Source organism: Notamacropus eugenii, chromosome 3, assembly GCF_028372415.1.
Source record: "Notamacropus eugenii isolate mMacEug1 chromosome 3, mMacEug1.pri_v2, whole genome shotgun sequence".
Classification (NCBI taxonomy): domain Eukaryota; kingdom Metazoa; phylum Chordata; class Mammalia; order Diprotodontia; family Macropodidae; genus Notamacropus; species Notamacropus eugenii.
Window position 1 is genome coordinate 192,017,586 of NC_092874.1, and position 22,753 is coordinate 192,040,338.

A 22,753-nucleotide genomic window follows, 5' to 3' on the forward strand; every position below is an offset into this window, starting at 1 on the left:
TCCCTCTATCACCCCTGAAGACATTAGGATTCTAAAGGGACTTTTTTTTGTTGCTCTTTAACTGGAAATATATGAGGTTTAATCCAGTTGTACATTTATCACCTTTCAGCTATGCCCTGAACAGATATGGTCACAAAATCTCTACTTCCAGTCCTGACCTTCCACTCATTCTTTAGTCACTCCTAAAGGCAGAAATCTTATCACTTCTTATCCCCTCTAATCATATATACTTTCTGAACTACATTTAACATCAGATTTTTATACTTTCATTTAACTTTATTGTGTCATATTCAGTCACCATGTTCTAATGACTTCAGAGTATAATTTCATAGTCACCATACTAATCCACGTCCTGGATATCTAGCTCTGCCTCACATACGTTCACACTCCATTGTATCTTACAGCTTATAGGTTTTTGTAAAAACCTAACCTGCTCAAGAACTTATTCCCTATTACCTATTATACAAGATCTAAAGAGGAGACAGAACTAAAGGGAGAGTAAATGTTAACTGTTACCTTCAGGGAAGGAAGAACTGGGATAACTGATTGGGATAATTGACTAAGTACAAAGGATATTTGAGGAGCTAGTCTAGAGCCTACAGGCTTCTAGGATGCACTGCCTCTCTGATCAAACATGTTTACACGTGGTACCACCACTTACAAAGGACTGTATCTTGTCACACATTGCCAGTTAGAAAAGCTAAAAAAAAAAAAAAGATGCCATAGATTTCACAAAATCCACTAGTTGTGTAGCCCAACAAATACATGAACAGTAATTTTCTCGGTCACATTCCCAGCAAGTGATCATCCAAATTTTTCTCAAAGATCTTCACTGATGGGGGGAATCCATTACTTGTTGAGGTAACCTATTCCACTGTGGGATGGTTCTAGTTAGAAACAATAATTTCCTTCTTATACCCTTTGCTTTTAATTATACTTTCTGAGGCCAAGGAGTATAAGATACATCTAGTACCTCATGACAGCTATCTTTAAGCATCTGAAAAATTATCAGGTTCATGCTCCATCAAGTACTCTCTATTAATACTCCATAGTTCTAGGAGAGACTAAGGTCTGTGTGTGGCAGTAAACTTTTGGTTTTCTGGCCAACAAACAAATTCAGCCATGTTGTGGTCAGGGAGGTCCTGGGCCCCTCTCCCCAGAAACTGTGTGTATATGTGTTGGGTGGCAAGGGCTAGAGGCAAGGAAAGGGATAATGGAAGAAAGAACAGAGGAAAATACCATTCCATATATCTAAAGACTGGGCTAATTAGAAGCAATGCTCTTTAATTGAAGCTATTTTCTCCAGACTGTAGTAAAGGAGAAAAATTTGGGTTCTAACCCAGTGTTTTCCAAACCTTTTCATTTCACAAGCATGCTACCTACAAATGTTTACATTTATCTCGGCACAACTTAGAGATCTGGTGAAAGTCCTAAAGTGCAATGACACAAATTGCAATTGGGAGAGGTAAGATTGAAGGACAGCACTAGTCTTTGGTGGACAGAATGAAAAGACAATCTGCAGCTTCATATGGCAACACAAATTTGTGTTCAAATATGGGAGATGAATTGATAAGCATATGAAAAAAAACCAGGCGCATGCCACATATAGAAAAAGATTTTGAACTCAGTCATCTAGTCCAATTCACTTGTTACAGCTGAGGAAATTTAGGCCAAAAGTGGTAAGTGACTTGACAATTAACACATGAGTAGTTTAGTATCAAATGAGGGATTCGAACTCAGGTCCTCTTTCTCTAGATCCAGACCTTTTTCAGTTATGTATAGGGCAGCAATTCCTTATCACCATCATGAGAGGAGCTATAGAAAAACATGGATTAAGTCAGGCTTTCTACAAAACATTGTCAGGAAAATTCCATTCTCAGAGCTCCTTGCTTCATTTTTCCTTTATATCCCCAATCACTCTTTTGACATCATTTCCTTCTCTGGCCCTTTAACTTTAGGTGTTCCCCAAGTCTAAGTCCTCATCCCTCCATTTTTCTTTATGCTTTAAGTTTGAACAAAAACCTTAATATTGAAGACAATGAAATCTTTACCTCCAGTCCTGACCTCTCCAACAGCTCTAATTATGTATTCTTGTCTATCTAACATAACTGTGTATATACCTTCTTCAGTTTTCCCAAGGTAGAGATCTTTTCCCTTCTCCTTCCTATATTACCCATATTCAGTGTCACCAAAAAAACTCAACTCCCCCAAATCAACCAATCAAACCTATCAAGCAGTGTGGCCCCACAATATGCTAGAGCTGGTATCAGGAACACTTGCATTTTAATCCTGCCCGATATGACAATTTCCGAGCCTTTTTATCTGCAAAACAACTATCACCAGTTCTACTTCAGAAGATTATAGCGAAGCTCAAATGTGATAATGTATATAAATGCTTTACAAACCCTAGAGTACTATATAAATATGACCTATTATGTTCCTTATGCTTTGACCTTAGTCTGAGCCTTCACCAATCTATTGTTAAGTCTCCTAACTTGTTCTCATTGCTCATGATGGATTTCCCCTGTACCAGTTTTATGTCATCCTTTGCCTCACTATTGCTTAGAAACCTCCAATTCTCTGTAGGATGTAAGACTCTCCATAATTTGGCCTTAGCCAACACATCCAACTGTATCTCCCAGTACTCCTAAACACGTCACAGTTTCATCTCTTCATCTTAACTTATTGTGTTTGCTGTTACCCAACTGGAATCATCCTTTCCCCTCCCCTTTGCCTTTTAAGGTTCAACTCAATATTTAGTTAAGTATTTTCTGGATTGGGCCACATCAATGAACCATTTCTTCAAATTCCCAAAGCGTTATTTTATATACTACTCATCTTGATATTTTAATATTTATATTACAATGCTGTTTAATACTTAACTGTTTTATATGTATGCTTTGATATACAGGTAGACAGCTAGATACTAGAAAATAGAGATTGTCTTACTTTTTTTGATATCCTTCTTAGTGCCTCTATTGCACATAGCAGGCATTCAATATATGCTTGTTAAAAAAACAGATTATAATGATTAAGATCCAGTACTTTTCAATAGCATTAGTATATGTCTCATGTAATCTGCTAGCTGATATCCAATTACCTGAAGCTCTTTGACTTAGGAGAGCTTTGGATGTTTTAGAGAATTTTACATTTCACAATCTTTGACACTCTAGCCTTCTTTAATCTAGACTGGGAACAGTATCTCATTGTACTGCAGACTGTCTAGTAGAGATGCTCAATGGTGACTGATGGCTAAAGGTATCACTCTTATCCTTGAATCAGAACTTTTTTTAATCTTTTCTTTTTCAAATAGGATTGGTGAACATGATGGCTAAGGACATTCATCTTAAAGTATCATAAGACTGGAATTCTTTACATATTCTGTGGGATCAGATGAGGACTAAAAACATTTAGATGCCAAAATTTCAACTTCTACTTCTGAGGCTAAATCCCCTTAGTGCTTCTGACACAAAGAGCACTAGTCTCTGGTTTCAGGGCAGGGTGCATAATAAATGCTTCTAAAGTATTTTAGGGCTTAGTATAGTTCCTTCAAATTGGTAATGCCTAAGACCCTAAATTTACTTATTTAGGGACACTGGGTAATGATACTGAAAATGAAAGACATGAGAAGGAACATGTAACAGGCTTTGTGAGGGATTATATATTGTGTTTCTTTAGGAGGAAAACATCATAGCACCATGTATTCATTTAAGAGAAGGCATATATGATGGAAGGGTAGTAATTTTTCTGTACTAGGAAAGAAGGAAATAATTTATTAAGCACTTAGTATGTGCCAAACACTGTTCTTAAGTGCTTTATAAATACTGTCTCATTTGATCCTTACAACCACCCTGGGAGGTAGTTTCTATTACTACCATCTCCATTTGACAAATGAGGAAACGGAGGCAAACAGAGGTCAAATGTCTTGTCCAGGGTTTCACAGCAAGTTTCTGAGATCAAATCTGAATGGGGGTCTTTCTGACTCCAGATCCAGTGCTCTACCATCATGCCACCTAGCTGCCCACTGAAGAAAAGGGGAAGAGTAGAAAAATAAATAAGCACTGTAAAAGAAATCACGGCCTCAGGGCTGTGGCACCAACTTCTCGCTGAAGATCCCAGGGTGGGGTACACAGAGGGGGAGTTACAAAACAGAGAAGGGGGCAGAGGGCAGGCAGAAGAGCTCATACTCTAGTATGTTCAGACTTCTGGATGAGAGTGAGAGTAAGTGTGAAAGAGGAGCGACTGCCTGTAACTGGCAACAAAATAAGACATTCTTCAAAAATACTGAGGTTCTAGTTTCATAGCTCTTTTATTATGAAAATATGATTACAGTCAAATTAGTTGAGGCTGTTTTTTTCTTCTGCATTTTGCCCCACCTGAGGTCTATTTGGTCAAATCTATCTTCATCCAAAATGGCCACAGAGTAAAGAAGGGAGGACGATCACTTTCTACTTCAAAAACCTGAAAGAAAACTTAAAACCACAAATTAAAATTAGTCTCGATTATGAGGGTGAGAAAAGGAACACACTAACCAAAGGACAGGGTTTTAAAAAATGCCACAATTTAAGTTACCATCCTCCAGTGGACCCAGAAGTTATTCCTTTACAGAAATAATAGTATGTTTAAGACACTACAATTGGGAAAAATAGTCTGAATATGACCTTGCAGGGGTTTGTCAATAACTGGAACTGAAAAGCTAACCTACAATAAAAATCTTTTTAGGTACAAGGTTCATGATCTGGTGTCTGTGATCCTTCTTTTCCTTCTCAACTGTACTTGACAGCTGGTTTCCTTTGTAATCCTATGTATTTAAAAATGTGAATTGAAAAGTAAGGTAAGGTATAATTAGACCAGGAATGAGGACTTGCTAGCGTAAGACTTTCTATGTTTAGATAAGGTAGGACACATTAGACTTACTCTGAGTTACACAATATTTTTTATTATTGCAGTAGTGTTTCTTGACACTTTTTTTTTTCAATATCTAAGATTTATAGTTGGGCCTAAAATATTTTCATTTGGATAACCGGAAAATTCATAATTTTTAAAAATGAAATACACCTCAAAATGAAGACTCTTAGTCAACAATTCTCATTTTAAATTTCTGAATGTGATTTCTGAAGCCCTCTAAAATTAATGAGAGGTTTTGAAAATTACAGGGGCTAGCTGACATGAGACTGCGTAGGTAGAATTAATCAGCATGACTATCTTTATACTACAGAAATCAGGATAAAGAATTAAAATTGTTGCTTTAATAGAAGAAAAATGCCCATCTGAGGATCAGATTAAGTGAGTTAGGACATTTTCATTTGATCCTAATCCTTTTATGTGTTTCATCTAAAATTTACATCCACATGTGCCTCACACATAGTGGTTGGTAGTAGTTGTTGTGCCTGATTCTTGAAGAGGACCAAAGTGACATCACTATGTTGGGGTCAAGGTATGGTAAGTGCCTGATCAGACCAATATGAGCTCAGAAAGGTTCTACCACAGACTGGGCGCAAATAATCCATATGAACATTTGGAGTAGAATTTGGAATTTACTGCAAAATAACTACTCACATAATAAAAAGTCTTATGATCTCAAAGCACTTAGCTCATACCAACTCTAAGGTGAGTAACTCAAGTTTTATCATCTTGGTTTGGCAGATAATGGGACTGAAGGTTGAAGAGACTAAATGACATGTCCAAGTCACTTGGTAAGTTAAAGAGTCAGGATTCAATGCAGGTCTCCCTGACTCTGTCTTATTTTATATATAGCATTCCAGCCCGATACCCCCCATCCTACCCATTTTTTCCAGCTCAAGGCTCCACTTGTTTCTAAAGTTCTTGTTAGCCAAGAAAATGAAAGAGATGTCTATCATCTCTGAGGAGGACCCTTTTCAGTTTTCAAACACAATTTTTGACAGAAACCAACACAATTTTAAATGGTAAGGGGTGGAAGGAGCATTGGATTTAGAAATTAATCAGTGAAACAAAATTCAGAATGATTACTACTCAAAAAGTCTGGTGCCACTGGGTACATTTTGTTCCATTTTACTGTTAGAGAAACTGACAGAACAAAAAAAGAAACAGAGGCAGGATAAATTTATGTATTTTCATAAAAATCACACAAGTTTGAGGATTAAAAAGGGGTAAAACAACTACCTTTTCGATCTTACTATAGTGATGTAAATGAAGATTTCGTAAAGTGAGTTTGGGATAATGTGAAAAAGCAATTTCATCATAACATTTTGATATTGGTGATATTTCCCTCTAAAATATCAAATGTGAAATTATGTAGGCATAAAAATGTATGTGGCAATTATTTAGAATGAAAGTAAGTTAATTTCTTCTAATTTACTCCTGAACTTTCCAAAACTAGGTATACAGTGGTTTATCTGCCTTCATTCGTGTCCAAGTCTTTGTGACTCCATTTGGGGTGTTCTTGGCAAAAATACTGGAGTGCTTTGCCATTTCCTTCTCCAGCTCATTTTACAGAAGAGGTGAACAGGGTTAAGTGATTTGCCCAGGGTCACACAGTGTCTAAGGTTGGATATGAACTCAGGTCTCCCTGACTCCAGGTTCAGTGCTCTACCCACTGTGCTACCTAGCTGCCCGGAGTGTATAATCTCAGATAAACATGTATAGTTTATATCAATATGCTGCAAGATGTTGGGAGGCAGCATGGAGTAATGGATAATGCTGGACCTGAAGTATAAAAAGAACTAGGTTCAAACACTACCTTGAACATTTATGAGATCTGTGACCCTGGGCAAGCTACTAAACCTCTCTTCTTCCTCCTCATCTCACAACCTACTACCTCCTCTTTCATCAGTGCCTTTTGGAAGAGATGGTCTTTCTCCAGCAGACTACCCCCTCTATTATCATTCCCACTATCTCCCTATCTACTGGTTCCTTTCCTGCTGTTTACACAAATGCTCACGTCTTCTTCATCCTTAAAAATCCTTCTCTTGATAATACTATCCCTGCTAGCCATTGCCTTCTATCTTTCCTCTTCTTTTTAGCTAAGTTCTTTGAGAAAGTTATCTACAATCACTGCTTCTACTCCCTCTCTTCTAAACGCTCTGCAATATGGCTTCCAATGCTTCATCACTCAAATATGCTCTTTACAAAGTCACCATGTATCTCAATTGCCAAATCTGGTGGCCTTTTCTCAATCTTCATCCATCTTGATCTCTCTAACTTCTCACACTGTTGATCCTGCACTTCTCTGTGATAGCTGTCTTTCCTCTAGATTTTCGTGACACAGTCATCTCCTGGTTCTTCTCCTACATAACTGCTCTCTCAGGCTTTGTTAGATCTTCATCCAGATTATACTCGCTAACTGTGGATCTCCCAGAGGGCTCTCCCTCTGGCCTTCTTATCTGTCTATACTATGTGATCTCACCTGCTTCCATGGGTTCAATTATCATCACTACATAGCCTTAACCTCTCTCCTGAGCTCCAGCTTCATAATACCAGCTGCTTCTTGGACATCTCAAATGGAATGTCCCAGAGATACCTCAAACTCAACATGTCAAAAACTGAACTCATTATCTGTACCTCAAATCTTCCTCTCTTCTCAACTTGAGGATGGTACTACCACCTATTCTCCCAGTTACCCAGGTTCCCATACTCGATGTCATTCTCATCTCCTCTATTATATGCATTCCACAAATCTACTCTGTTGCCAAGTTTTGTTGTTTCAACCTAGTTCCTTCCTATAGTTCTGTCTTTTTACACTTCACTTCCCATATACTGTACAATCTAGTGATGGTGCCACCTTTCTGTTCTTCCCACACAACATTCTATCTCCTAACTGGAGCTGTTCCTTCAGGCCTAGAATTTTATCCCTCCTCACTTCAGTTTTCTGGCTTCCTTCTAGATTCACTTCAAATCCCACCTTATGTAGAAGTCTTTCTGGACTCCCTCACTAGTGCCTTTCCAGAGATTGCCTTCAACCTAACACTGCATATACTTGGACCTACAGAGTTGTTTATAGGTGATCTTCCATTAGAAACTCCTTGAAGGTGGAGACCTTGTTTTTGCCGTTGTATCTCCAGCACACAGCAGAGTTGTTTGGCACATACCAAGAGTTTAATAAATGCTTGTTGACCACTTAGAACTCAGTTTCCTCTTCTATAAGGTTCCTTCCAGTTCCAATTCTACGATCCTATGAACTATTCTATGACATACCACGAACAAAATCTGAATTTTGGATTCAGGCTGTATTATTGCATCTTGGCAAAGAAAAATGATTCTAGATTCAAGCTGGTGCTCTGCTTCCATCTGAGGTCTACCCCAGGGCTAAGCATTAAAAGGTTCTAGATAGATATCTACCTAGATAATCTAGAAATCTTTAACATACAATCTAGGGAGCTTGTCAGCACCGAAAGGAAAAAGATTTAATTACTCCACATTCAAAAAAAACCCTACCATGTGAAGTCCTTGTGCTGGACACTGTGAAGACAACTAAGTTCTACTCTAAAGGAGCTTACAATTGGGGGTGGGCTGGGACGGGGGGAGAGAGCACAAGTATACAAGTAACTGATGTTATGAGGAATCCTTGGAGTAAGAGGTTCCTTTTCCCTTGGGAAGGGGAAGAAGGGGACACATATAACAGGTGGAGTTGTGAGCCATGAGAAGACACAGCAAGATAGGCAAGGAAAGACCCAAAGTCACAAGTGAAAGCAACCGCACTGTCACTGGGATGTCGAATATGCAAAGAGGTAAAGCTAAACAGGCAATGAGGAATCACTGAGGGAAGTGACATGAGCAGTGATGTGTAGCCATGTAGATCATCGATTGGAGAGGAGATAAGAGAAGAAACAGAAAGATCAATTAGAAGGCTGGTACCATAGTCTGGGTAGAAGAAATTGAAAGTCTGAATGGCAGTTGTTATGGTGGGAGTAAAACAGAGATGCCAAATACAAGAGACGACTGAAAGACAGAATTGATCTATGTGTGACTGTGTCAAATAAGTAAAAAAGAAGAGTCTAAAACCACTCCAAACAATAGACCACCTCAAGATAAAAGTCACTTCTATAAGAAAGAACATTTTTTTGATGATATGGGAATTAACTATCTTAAGCATCTTCTGTGCACTGAATAAAAACACAGGAGATGGATTATGTGTGGTGTCTATTCTTAGAACAGAATTAAATTCTACTCCCTGAGAAAAACATCTCTGAAGGCATACAGAAAATTTTACTTTTTGAGTAGTTGGCTATAAAAAAACGCAGGCATTGTTCTCTCAAAGTATATCTCTTGCCCTCTTAAATGATCATGATTATATAAGCGTAACTTCAAACATTTTAATTGTGAACATTCTTCAATACTTATAACAGAAAAAAGAAATGAGGCTCTATAGATCCTAGAAAGAGGATTTCCAGGAATATACTAAGTGGTTTCAAGAGTCTCCAAGGTCCTTTCTAACTCTGAGAGTCTCTGACTGGTTCCCTGCTATCAGCTGTTCTAGCTCTGTGTACTTCTGAGAACCCGGCTTGTTCCAAGCAAACAGTCTTTTCCCCGTCCTTCTTTCTTCTTCTTAACCTAAAAACCTTCCTCTGACCCTCTGATTCCCTTTCAGAAGTAAAAAGGAATGGAGATAAAACACTCAAAAACTCTTATTTTAGTGTACTGTAGATGTTTTTCTTTGTTATGTTAATACATACTTCAGTTCAGGAGTGATAGCGGGAGGGTAGGAGTCTTAAGGTTAATTGAGTAAGAAACCTAACTGAACCAAATCCTGTTTTCCATAAGGTCTCATTTCCCCCACAAATGTCTGAAAAAGGAGTCTGTTCTTAGGGAAAAGACATCTACTTGATGCTCAATGCTATAAATGTTTTGACATGTTTAACGTATTTACAAAAATCAGTAAACATGAAAATGGAGTACTCACAAGTACACTATGAATTTTTTTTTTAATCAAAAAATAACACTGAAAAAGGCAATCCCCTATTGTTTTAATAAGCAGCTCTATCTGTATAGCCTTCCCAGAAAGATTTTTATTACATTTATAAAGATTAACTGTAGAAGTTTTATGAAATCAACCCTAACTTACAAAGCAATGTTTTACAGTGGAAAGAGAGGCAAAATTGAACTAAGAGGACCAGGTTCAAATTACAGCTCTGCCACTTTTTACTCTGTGATCTGGGGATAAGTCACAATTTCTCTAGGCCTCCATTTCTTATTTCTAAAATGAGAGAATTTGATTAGATACAGCCTACGACTGCATAACTACCAAAACATCAAGGAAGTCTCTAGGGCACTAAAGAGAAATCACAAAATTTCATTGTTCAGAAGTTTCAAAGCTATCTAGTCTATAAAGATCTCAAGATAGGGAAAATTCATTACTTTCTAGAGCGTTCTGTTTTACTTTTAGATTGTTCTAATTGTTAGGGCAGTTTTTCTTTAAATTAAACCTAAATTTGTATCTGCCACTTTTAGTTACTATTCCCAATTCTGTCCTTTGAGGTCAAACAGAACCAGCAAAATTCCTCCTTCATGTGAAAACCTTTCAAGTATTTACAGAAAACTATCATAACCACCTTTGAATTTTACTCCAGGCTAAAGATTCTCAGGTATTTCAACTCATTTTTACATAGAATGACTTGTCTTCTTCGGAATTCTTTTCAGTTCATTATTAAATGAGCTCATTTATAAATGACCTTTTCTAAAATATGACACTGAGAATAGAACACAACATTCCAGATATGAATGACCAGGGCAGAGTACAGCGGGAACTATCACCTTCTCATTCCTGGATACTATTCCTTTCTTGAAAAAAACCAAAGACAGAATTCATTTCCTTGGCTGTCACACAACACTGACTCATAACTCATAAGCTTGTAGATATTTGTAAAGTACGTTAGCACAGTGCCTGGTACATGGTATCCAAATTTATTTCCTTCCTTCCTATGGGGTATTGAAGAATAAGCTCTATAAAGAAGCATACATAGAAAAAAAGCAAGGGCAAGAGCCAATTGAGTTGACATATACACATGGAAACACACAAAAGTAAGCTAGAAGAAAAAACACAGGGAGAGAGAAACAGGTAAGCAAAGAATGAGAGACACAAAGACATCGAGAGACTGAGTCACAGGGTTAGAAATACAGATGGAGGGAGAGAGAAAGAAGGATGGTTCAGTGGCAGCCCCAAAAGTAGACAGACAGAAGTCACCTTTTTAGTCTAATTTGAAGGTAGCACATTGTGTATAAAATATTTTTAAAAAGTTTTATTGATTCACTTTGTCACTAGCACTTTTTTCTAACTCACATCTGCATAATAACTCAAAAGAAATTAATCTTGCTGTGCCTTTCCTGAATGTGTTCTCAATTCCCTGCCTGTACCCACCACCACCACCACCAGAAATAAGGGCAGGATTGGGAAGAGGGCAACGACGAGGTAAGGCAATCCTTTTATTTTTTAGAAACTAGTTAAAACTTCCTTTATTTTATTCTTCACCCAGATTTTAAAAAATGTAGCTAGGTTCTAAGACTCATGATGGACTGTCCACATCCAGAGAAAGATCTTTGGAGTTTGAATGCAGGTAGAAGCATACTATTTGCTCTCCTTGTCTTCTGTTGTGTTGTTTCTTCTTTCTTGTGGTTCCTCCCATTAGCTGTAATTCTTCTTTACCTCATGACTAACGTGCAAATATGTTTAATATGAATGTATTAATATGAATGTAGAGCCCATATCAGAATGCACACCATCTTGAGGAAGGGCTGGAGGTGGTGGGGGAGAAAATTCAAAACTCAAAAGCTTATGGAAGCAAATGTTAAAAACCAAAAATAAATAAATTATATATATATATATACATATATATATAAAATATATATTACATATGATGAAAGTACATGTTAAAAAAAATTTAACCAGTTATCAGATAGGTTACTGCATTCCATCATTAAATGTGTTGAAATCCACAACACAGTTAAGAAATGTATTATACATATCACCACAGACTCAGGTTTGGAAGGGACCTAAGGCACCATCTAGTCTAAACTCTTCATTTTATTGATGAGGAGACTGAGATCCCAGAAAGGTTGGATGAAAGTCACAAGGGGAATAAATGGCAAAGCTGGGTTTTGAAGCCAGCTACTCTGATTCCAAATCCAGCAGTCCTCATTCCATTTCACAACACTACCACTTTAGGGGTGGCCTTTTCTTAGTCTGTTCATTTTAAAGGGTGAAACTACACTGGCTAAAAAAAGTTTTAATTACACATTGATGGGTAGAATACCTATGTGTATTTGCATGTGCATGTGTCTAAGCATACATACACATATCAATAACTGTCTTATGCAATCCTTCTAACAGACTAATAATTTTACTCTGCTAAGAGTCAAAAACTAAGAAGACTTACCACCCAGAGTGTAAATCCCAGAAGCCTTAATCTCTCTTCCATCCTCTTTCCCCTTTGTTTCCATCGTCTATTTCATGTTCCACTTCCCCTTCTGTAGAATTTTCAGGTCACAATCACCAGTCTGAAGAAGTCCTTCTTCTACTGCAGCCACCTACCAGTTTATTACTCTGCTGCACCAGAAGGGTACATAGAAGAGGTTCTGTTCAGTATCAGATCATTAACCAAACAGGGTTCCTTTGTCCAACATACTGTGTTTGTCTTCCTACTATTTTTATGGCACCTGATACCAAATATACATATCACACACAGTAAAGTTATGGCTAACTTTTAAGAAAGACTGGCAAAATTCCAAAATGAGAAGCTTAAGCCATCAGCAATTACAATGTCTAAGACATACTTCTCTTTCTTTTTAAAAATAATTGGTTACTTTCCTAATTCCACTGCTATTAGCTATATCAAGGGTCACTTTAGATACACGCACTTAAAAAACCTGAATTTGGTAGTCCCAAAGCCTTGCAAAATTGTATTTCAGAGATCACCAAAATAGCAGTAGAATGAGTAAAAATTTAATTTTTATTAGGTTTTTTTAGAACCTAATGGGGCTACATCTTCCTGATTTTTCAATGTTTTGGATTGCGTAAAATTACAAACATACACATATAAACCCCACCTACATTTGAAATGAGACATCTGCATATGTCATATAGTGACTTATTGAAAACTGCTCATTTATTTTATTTAGAAATTCTATAACACTGTTTTTCTACTGGAGAAAATTATTAATACACATTTCCCCAAATAACATGTACATTACTTATATACAGAGACACAGACATACAGATACCTACAGACAGACACACACACAGCAGAATGAAAAGAGGGAAAAAGAATACATGTGTAAAAGAGATAAGAAAACAGTTTTAACAAGTCTATAAAGTTTTGTTTTTACAACCTGATACTGATTTATCTTACCACCACCACCATTTAGGAGCATTATTATTTTTGCTGTTATAGTTGTTATGCTAGCTACCAAAGTATTTAATTCAATAACCAAATGATGGTCGTTACGGATCATTTTCCCCTTTGCCCTTCTCCTCCCACCCCTCCCACAAGAAAAACAAACAAATAAAAGGAAAAGCCACCTGCCAACACTTAAAGATGAATACTATTCTAAGCACTGAACTCTAGTTTAACAGAGGGAGTGAACTGATGTTCCATTTTCCTCTTCATTTATTTCCCCAACTCTCAACCCCCATCCTTTGACCTCAGTATGCAGGGTGGCCTGAGCAGAAGAGTTGGTGACATCAGGGCTTCGCCATTCCCATGGCTGCTCTCAGAGGCCTGCTGTGCTTCTGGGAAGTGGGGCACAGGGAAGTCTCTCTGACTGAAATCTAAAACAACATTTTGACCACCCACACCCTCATCCCTCATCTCAAATCTCAATGGTAGCCAGCAGGTTTAAATGTCATTTTTCCGATCAACTGTACCAATTGTATGTAAGTATGGAGAAATCTACTTGAAAATAATGTATCCAAGGCCTTTTAAATTACAACACCTACCAAATACACCTGGGTCATTAAAAACTGGGATATAAGAATGGAAAGTCTCTGAAACTATCTCTCTATGGCCCTTCAGGGTATCTACTCCATACCATCTGCTGCTGACCATCACAGTCAGCTACAGACCAAGGTCCTCAGGGCTCATTTCTTCTTAAGGTATCTCATAATACTTCAAGGAATGCAGTACCCTGAACTTGGATTCCTTCATTTAGGAATTTTAATGAATTAGGGAAGATATCATTGCCTCACAATTCTTAGACCTCTATTTCTGAGTGACCTCTATTTTATAAAAAAAATGTGAAGCACAGGATGAATGACTTTGCACACATGCAATAAGATGAAGAGGCAGGGCTAAATGACCTTTTTCCTGACTGATGCTCACTAAAACCACAACTTCTCTGGTTGGGGAGTAAGGTGAAATCATGTCAGAAAAAAATCTTGAAAAGCAGTTATGGAATACAAGGCTCATCAAATTTAGCTTAAAAAGAAAAACAGAGAGTAATGCAAATCAGTAAACTAGGGAGTGGTCTAACTGAACTTACTAGTTTTGTTCCTGATTTTGCCTCTTACCAACAAACATAAACTAAGCCAAACTTCTTAACCACTATATTCCACTGTCCCATCCCACTCCCCACTTCCCCAAATCCTGTGATTTTTCATCTTTAATTTTATAGGATCATTTGAAGACAGGAAATTACAATTCCCCCCCTGTTAACATGAGTGTCAGAGAAATGCTTGGTACTGAAAGATTAGTACTTAAATTACTTTGTAACTAGTTACTTTCTATTATCTTTCTATTACTCAATATCCCTGCTCAACTTTATAATAATGTCATAAAAATCGAAGTGCTATAAGCTAAATGCTATTATGATAAAAAGTGTAACATTTAGCCTAATTCCTAATTTTACCTTTTCAAAACTCTAGTTTTCCATACCTGTCAACTCTTAATTGATGTCTTTATACTGTGAGCTCACTGTGTACTTGGAACACCAACCCCTGTAAAAGCTTAAGCCAGAGTAGCACAATGGAAGAAACAAACAAACCCAAAACAAAAACAAAGCCAAAAAATCCCCCCCACAATCTAAAATACCCAAATACAGACACATATGCAAAGAATAGGAATATATCTGTGCTTCCAAACAGCCTCCCCCAAGAATGTCATGTACTCATCCCAACCAGTTCCAAAGCTCACCCAAAAGGGGAAATTAAACAGAAAGAAATTTAACAGGTTATGTTTATGCATTTTTTTCCTAAGTCAGAGTTAGAGTGTCTATAAACCAATACTTTTTCTTAAAATGAAATGGGGAAGGAAGAAGAGAGGGAAGAGGGGAAAGGGCAAGTTAGAATATAGGCTGGTGATGAGAAACAAGCAGAAAGAGTCAAATTACCTGCCAGCAGGCTGGGGCTCTGCATGGATCCAGGCTGCTGCATTTACCATTATACGAGCTGCATTATTGGGGGAAGGGAAGTTTAAAAAGGCATTGACCCCGAAAGTTCTCAAAACTTCTCACTCATCATCAGGAAGGGGGAAGGAGGAAATTTTTTTCTCTGGGTTTTTTTTTTTTTTTTGGCTCCGGAAAAGGCTGGCAAAGAACAGTAACAGTGGAAACAGTTAGAATGTTTCTTTAAAAACAAAACAAAAAACAAAAAAAAATAAAACATTGAAGAAATAAAAAGCCAAGTTTTCATTAATATAAGAAGGTTTAACACTAAAGTTAGACACCCTCCCCAAAACAGTATGCCAACAGGACTTTGGTAAAAGAAATAAAATACCACACAAAAAAGCCCAAAACAAAATTAAAAGCATTTCAAGTCAAATCTGGAAAAGGACTAGGAGATACCAACAGCAGATTTTTGTCTACTACTGAGACACTCCAAAATCCAAGCTTCAAAGACGCTTAACATACTTTAAACAAAACATTTATTTTTTTTAAAGAAAGAAAAAGGAGTGAATTTGGTTATAAATCCTGCAATATATTACTTCTTAAAATCCTAGAACAATGAAAACAAATTTAAATAAAATAAAAAACAGTAGCAGCAGAGGTTACCTGTCTGAGCACCTACATTTCCTTAGGGAGGAGGGGATCGTGTCTCACCAGCCACATAGCCCATAAACCTTCTCAAAAAGAGTGAGCCAGGAAAAAAATAATGTAACACGAGATTTGATTTTACAGTCTCCCTAAGCCCTCCCATAGCCCCAAACTGGGGTTTTACTCTTAAGTGAGTAAAACAACTTTTTGTTTACCCTTTTTTTTCCTTTTTTTTTTTCACTGGGAAGAGTAGGGAAAGTCAGTGATTTCACACGATGCCTTCTCAAAGTCTGATGGAGTGCTTGATGAAAGCATGTCTCTGGAATTTTTTCCCCAAAGACTCAAACGTTCCAAAGCTGTTTCTTGAGCAGATAGCATGCACACAGAGATTTCAAAGTTGGGTGGAGGAAAAGCCAGCAGAAATGACTAAGCAGCTTGTGAGCATCAAAAAATTTTTTTAAAATGGGGAAAAAATAAAATGGAATCGTCCATAGCACGTGTGCATGTGTAAAGTCCAACTTCCATCATGTGCAAGATGAGGAAATGATCCAGAAAATAATTTTTTTTAAAAAAAGTACAGTATTAAAAAAAAGTACAAGTGTGACACGCTACAAAGCTATACAAACAATTCAAACTTTGACATGATTATAGTTACACATATAATGACAGATACATTTCTACCTCTCCAAACAGTAACAGGGTTTATACAAAAGGTGTTACAAATACAAAAATAAACTTAGCTGTAACTTAAACATAAATATTTGTAAAAGTCTCATTTGGCTCTTTTAGGAAGACTTAACTTTTCTCTTACCTCTATTTAATGAAGGAATAGAGGAAAATAGCTAGGCTTTACTGTTCTTTTCACTCTAACATGTGAACTTCCAAATCATAACAAGGGTGGTGAATCTATAGTTTAGAACAGTGATTTTGTAAAAATAGTTTATCAAAGTATGAATAAACTAGTGATGGAATGACTTCAGATATCTCTCCTCTTACTTTGCATGTTGGATGACCTGCTATAAGTGTAAATGACATCAAATTAATTTCCCCTATTCCCTCCCTTTCCAACACCACAAACCCTAAGGTTCTTTTCCCTTTATTGTCAAAGGGAAAAAAATGTTTAGTTGTGTACGTACGCACGTATACACACACACACACACACGCACACACGCACACACGCATACAGACACATTCCAGGTGTATCTGTTATACAGAGAAAACATCTGTGGTAAATGCTGCTTCCTCCTTTCTTGATTTTTTTTTACTTCTCTTGACCAAACAACGTACTGGAACCACCAAAGTAAGAGAATTCAATTAGAGTACCATCTAACATTTGATCATTTTCTGTTTATGGCTCACAAGTGTATAAAGATATACACTGAACACTTGGTCAATAAGCCAAATTATCTGAATGTGATTTAGAGTATCCTTTCTCATAATAAACTCCTCCTAAATATATCACCTTCTACTATGAAGTCAGACACTGGCACAGTTAGAGTTACTATTCTATCAACAATTAACCTTCTACTGAATTTTAATATTATTTAATTCTATTTAAAAATCCATTTGTTACATTCCTTTTTAAAATGAAAGAAAAAAGCCTATACAAATAAGCATGATCAAACCTCTGTTACAACAGGTTAATACTGAGCTTTCTTTTATTGCCTTGAAGTCTCTCTAGTAGTATCCAGGAGGTTATGTTTAAGGTCCACATGAAGGGAAATAGCACTGGAGAAGCAAAGTAGTAGCTCAAAGAAAAACTGCAGAGGACTGTAGGGGAGGTGGTACTTGCTCTTTTAAGAATCCTGCGGAGGTTGGCAGCCTTTCCACTTCTCTCTCATACATACTCCAACACCTCTTTGGGATACCTTTATCCCTGTTCATTGTTGTTGTTTGTGTATATGTGTGTTTTTGTGTGCTGATACCACTTTTAATTTCAGGGCTTTATAGATTTAGTGGGCAAGGGAGAAAAAATAGTAGGGAAAGCTGATGATGTTATAATAAGACCCAATTATAACTGACCCAATACTGCTCTCTTCATTTTTCTTCTTTTCTCCCACCCTTCCCTCCAAACCCCATGAGTAGAAGGGGGAAAAGGCCTGGCCAAGAGAGTGGACTAAAAAGCATGTGGCTTTGAAGAAACATATCATGAAAAGTCAATAACTAAGGAAAGAAATCAACTGACAAAAAATAACACACACATGCATGCATGCACGCACACACACACACACACACACACACACACACACACACACCTGGGAAATACCTATTCCTTATTGTGGCTTCAAGTGGTTTCTTCCCACCAACCCCCTCATGAAGTCTAATTCTTAAAACAACTCATGTCCTATTTTTTGAAGTCAAAAGCTATGTATTTCCCTTCAGATCCACTGACTTTATCTGTTCTTTTATCTCACTTAACATCAAGGTAAAAGAAAACAAACCCCATTAGCCACCCTCCCCCAAACACACACACACACACTCACACACACACAAACACCGCCCCCCCTTTCTAAAATGTGAATGCAAGTACATAATACTGGCATCAAAATGGATTCAAGAGCTTCAAGCAGCTCTAATTTTCCCAAATATAAATTATTTTTCTATCCTCACCTTAATACACCCAGCCACCAATGAAAGACAAAACAAAGGGGAAAAAAAGGAAAGGAAAAAAGAATAATAAAGATGCACAGGCTTCAATTCAGTGTCTTGTTAACAAAAGGTAGCGTTTTCTTCACTTTGGCCATTGTTAAAGATGCAGGCATAGAGCAGGGAATATTGGACTAGCATGTATTAAAAAAATGCAACATTAACATAGTATATAGCTTCCAAAAGACTAAAACACTAACAAATACAAGGCAATGCACATATTTTTAAACTAGTGTAAGTTTTTCCACATTCGATTAAATGTTACTTTGTACACCAAACATTGCAACGCTGTTCATCTATCTTCCATTATGCAAACATGCCACTTCTGTCATTACTAAGAAATGTTTTTACAGATCACACCTATCTTACCCTCCCATCTAATATGAAAAACAAAATCCAACCATAAAATAAGAAGCATCCATATTAAAACTGTTCTGGAAGATTTGTAAAGACATATGGACATAGAATTGGATACTAAAAAGGCAGAAATTTCAGTTTTGTATATTAAAAGCCTTTAAATTTTAGATGTTTCCTCTGACCCATTTCTAATAAATAATCTCAACAGAGGGGAATTATGGTTTTCGGCAAAGTGGTGACTTTCCAAACACAAAAGATACAAGTAGTTGTACGAGGATCTTACATTCCCCTCCTCTCTGGCCCTTTATAAAAAAGCACAGTTGACTTTGAAGGTTATTTTAAAAGGTAACAAGTAGTGAAGGAATTATCTACTTGGGTCTGAAGACCTTATACCCACTTTTCTGCCTTATTAATTCAGATGGTAAAATTCCATTAAATTGTTCTACAGTATTAAAAAATGGAGGATAGTAGTGACTGAAAAACACAGGTTTTTCCTTTTCTCTCTTTGTTCTCTTATCTAACTTGGCTCAGTTTACCCTCCAGCTCCCTGAGCTTCACTCATAAACAGCATTGCAAGTTGGTTTCAAAAAAGGAAGGAAAAAAAGGAAAAAAAAGAGAGAGAGAGAAAGATTTACAAGGGCTTTGTTCGTTAATTATTTACAGGTGGAGTCACTCCACCAGGAGTTTGATTTCATTGGCTAGCAGCTGGTTCATGTTGAACAGGCCCCCTGGGAGCTTGGTGAGTAGCTCCCTCTCCGTGGTTTCAGGGTCACTGTCGACAGAGCTGGAGCTTGCGCTCATGTTGTCGACAGCAGTGCTGGCTGGGGGGCCCAGCTCTGGCTCACTAGTCTCGCTGGCCGTGGACACCACGGAGAGCAGGGACATGCGCCGTGTGAGCCGGCCAGGGGGCAGGAGGGAGGTGGCATAGTCCGCTATCATACCAGCTACGTCTAGATTACAAGCCTTATCAAAGGCGATGAAACCTACATTTGCATTGGCCTCGCAGACACAGAATGAGCCGTCATCTTTCATCAGTAGGTCAATGCCGCACACGTCCATTCCCAAGATGTTTGACACCTGAATGGCAAGCTGTTTTCCTTGTTCACTCAATGAGCACATCATTCCCACACCACCTAAGAAAGGCAAAGCCACATGGGGAGATATGAACATGATTGAATTTTCCCACATGAACAGAACTAAATACATATAAAAACTCTACATTTCTTGACATTACCAGAGTCTTCTTAAACCAAATGGGTCCTAGCTCCCATTCTATTTTTTTTTAAAGTGACTTGCTCAGGGTCACATAGCTAGTGTTGTGTCAAATGCCTGAGGCTGGGTTTGAACTCAGGTCCTCCTGATACCTGCTCTATCCATTGTGCCACCTAGTGCCCCTTTTCTATCTTTCTATCTTTTAGACACTGAATTGAAGCCTGTGCATCTTCATTATTCTTTTTTCCTTTCCTTTTTTCCCCCTTTGTTTTGTCTTTCAGTGGTGGCTGGGTATATTAGGGGGAGGATAGAAAAATAATTTATATTTGGGAAAATTAAAATCTAAATTCAACCCATTTATTCATGAATGATCCACTTCCTCAATCGTCTGGGACTAAGGAGTGAAGTCCAAAAACGTTACACTGTGTTTTATTCTATTTAAGCTCTTACCATGTCGGAAGTCATACTTGACAGTCTGGTTGGAAACTCTATTGATATTCACATTTTCTAAGTGCTATCTTACTGTCTTTTGGTCCTATCATGGATGTCTAATTTTGGGGAATGACAGAAAGAGCCACCATTCTAAATGTTCTGAAAATACTTATACTTTTGTTCATATAAGTATTATTAATAAAGATCATAATAATAGCTAACACTGATGTAATGTTTACTATATACTAAGTGGTTTACAATTATCTCATTTAATCTTCACAACCATCCTTGGAAGATTAGTGCTGTTAGTATTCCCATTTTACAGGTGAAGAAACTGAGGCAAAGAGAGGTCAAGTGCCTTGTTGTACAGCTAGTAAATATCTTAAACATGGATTTGAAATGAGAACTTTCTGACACTATTCACTGTACCACCTAGCTGTCTCAGAGATGGAAAATAATGTATGGAGAAGAATAGGCTGTTTCAGTTAGATGAAGTATTGTAAGACTGAAAAATGTTTTGACCGAAGCCAGAACCAGATTATGCAGTGTGTGACACGCTCTATTTATAGTAGATACTAGTAGGAATGAAGAACTGGAAACTAAGGGGATACTCTAAGTTGAGGAAGGCTGAACCAATTACAATATATGAATGTAAACAGAACACTACTGTGTTCTAAGAAATAATGAACAGGACTAGTTCAGAGAAACCTGTGTGTGAATTGATACAGAGTAAAGTGAACAGAATCAGGAGAATAATTTATACAATAATACAACATTGTAAAGACAAACAACTTCGAAAGACTTAAAAACTGATCAGCATAATGATCAACCACAATTTCAGAGGACTACTGATAAAGTAAGCTACTCACCCTCCTGAGAGAGGGGATGGACTCGGTGCAGAAGGTGGAATACCTATACTGTGGACGTTGCCAATGTAGGAATTCATTTGGCTTAACTATGCATATTTGTTACAAAAGTATTGTTTTTGTTTGTCTATTTTTTTAAAGGGTTTGGGGAAGGTATGAGGGAGAGAAAATAAATTTCTGCTAATAAAAAAAGTTAAATTAAAAAAGGCACTAGATTCCATTTTGCATTTGTTCAGTTTGAAATGTTTATGAAATATCTAAGTGGAAATGTACAGCAGTAGAAAGTTGGTGATATTTGACTATAGTCCCAGAGAAAGACAGTTACATATCTAGATATGAGTGTCAGCTTCTTCATCTGTAAAATAGAGGGTAAGCTAAATAACCGCTTAAATTACTTCCAAATCTAAAGCCTATGATCCTATTCCAAAGAAATCTTAACCTAGCCATGATCAGCATGCATATATATAGTGTTCAGCAAATACAGTTCTCATACAGAAATCACCCAGACATAATTTAAATTTATGGCCAGAGCTGTGATTGTATTGGTGAGGATACCTGCCTTTGAGGAAATCTCTACCAATGCCGATCAGTCATTGCTTTGGAACTTACAATTTTAGAGAACTGGAAAGGGTACTAAGAGGTTCAATGATTGTCCAGAGCTACAAACAGCAAGTATGTATCATAGACAGGACTTGAACTTGGGTCTTCCTGACTCTGTGGGGCAACTAGGTGGTGCAGTGTATAGAGCACCAGTGCAGGAGTCAGGAGGACCTGAGTTCAAATCTCACCTCAGATACTTGACACTCACTAACTGTGTGACCTTGGGCAAGTCACTTAACCCCAATTGCCTCATCCTGGGTCATCTCCAGTCATCCTGATGAATATCTGGTCACTGAATTCAGATGGCTGTGGAGAAGTGAGGCTGGTAACCTGCACAGCCCTCCCTCACTCAAAACAAAGTCAAGTGCAAGTCATGTCATTATTTCTCCGATGGCATGGTCTTCTTCGGCAACAAAGGATGAACACGAACACGAACACACGAACACACACACACACACACACACACACACACACACAGTCAGTCAAGAAAACATTTATGAAGCACCTACTACATGCTGGGAATTATGTTTAGTACTAGGGATACAAAAAGAAACAAAGAAAACAACCCCTGCCTTCAAGGAGCTCACAATCTAATTTTTTTTCAGGCTATGCATGTATGATCATATTAAACATTTCCACATTAGTCATGTTGTGAAAGAAGAATTAGAACAAAAGGGAAAAACCATGAGGGAAAAAAACCA

General features: G+C 37.4%; 1 protein-coding gene and 1 long non-coding RNA gene across 5 annotated transcripts in view; both read right to left on the reverse strand.

The window, feature by feature from the left end:
- Positions 1–4,290: 4,290 nt before the first annotated feature.
- LOC140533667 (uncharacterized) lies at positions 4,291–14,270 on the reverse strand. The gene is made up of 2 exons (XR_011977023.1): positions 12,351–14,270; positions 4,291–4,472 (listed from the first exon to the last, which is right to left on the reverse strand). It is a non-coding gene; the product is annotated as an uncharacterized lncRNA (long non-coding RNA).
- Positions 14,271–18,631: 4,361 nt separating this feature from the next.
- The window catches only part of RIMKLB (ribosomal modification protein rimK like family member B), a 63,847-nt gene continuing 59,725 nt past the window's right edge, over positions 18,632–22,753 (reverse strand). For all 4 annotated transcript variants that reach the window (XM_072653689.1, XM_072653686.1, XM_072653688.1 and 1 more), the window contains exon 6: positions 18,632–20,075. In XM_072653689.1, the coding sequence (XP_072509790.1) occupies positions 19,612–20,075 (464 nt within the window). In that variant the 3' untranslated portion in view covers positions 18,632–19,611. The remainder of the gene's footprint in view (positions 20,076–22,753) is intronic.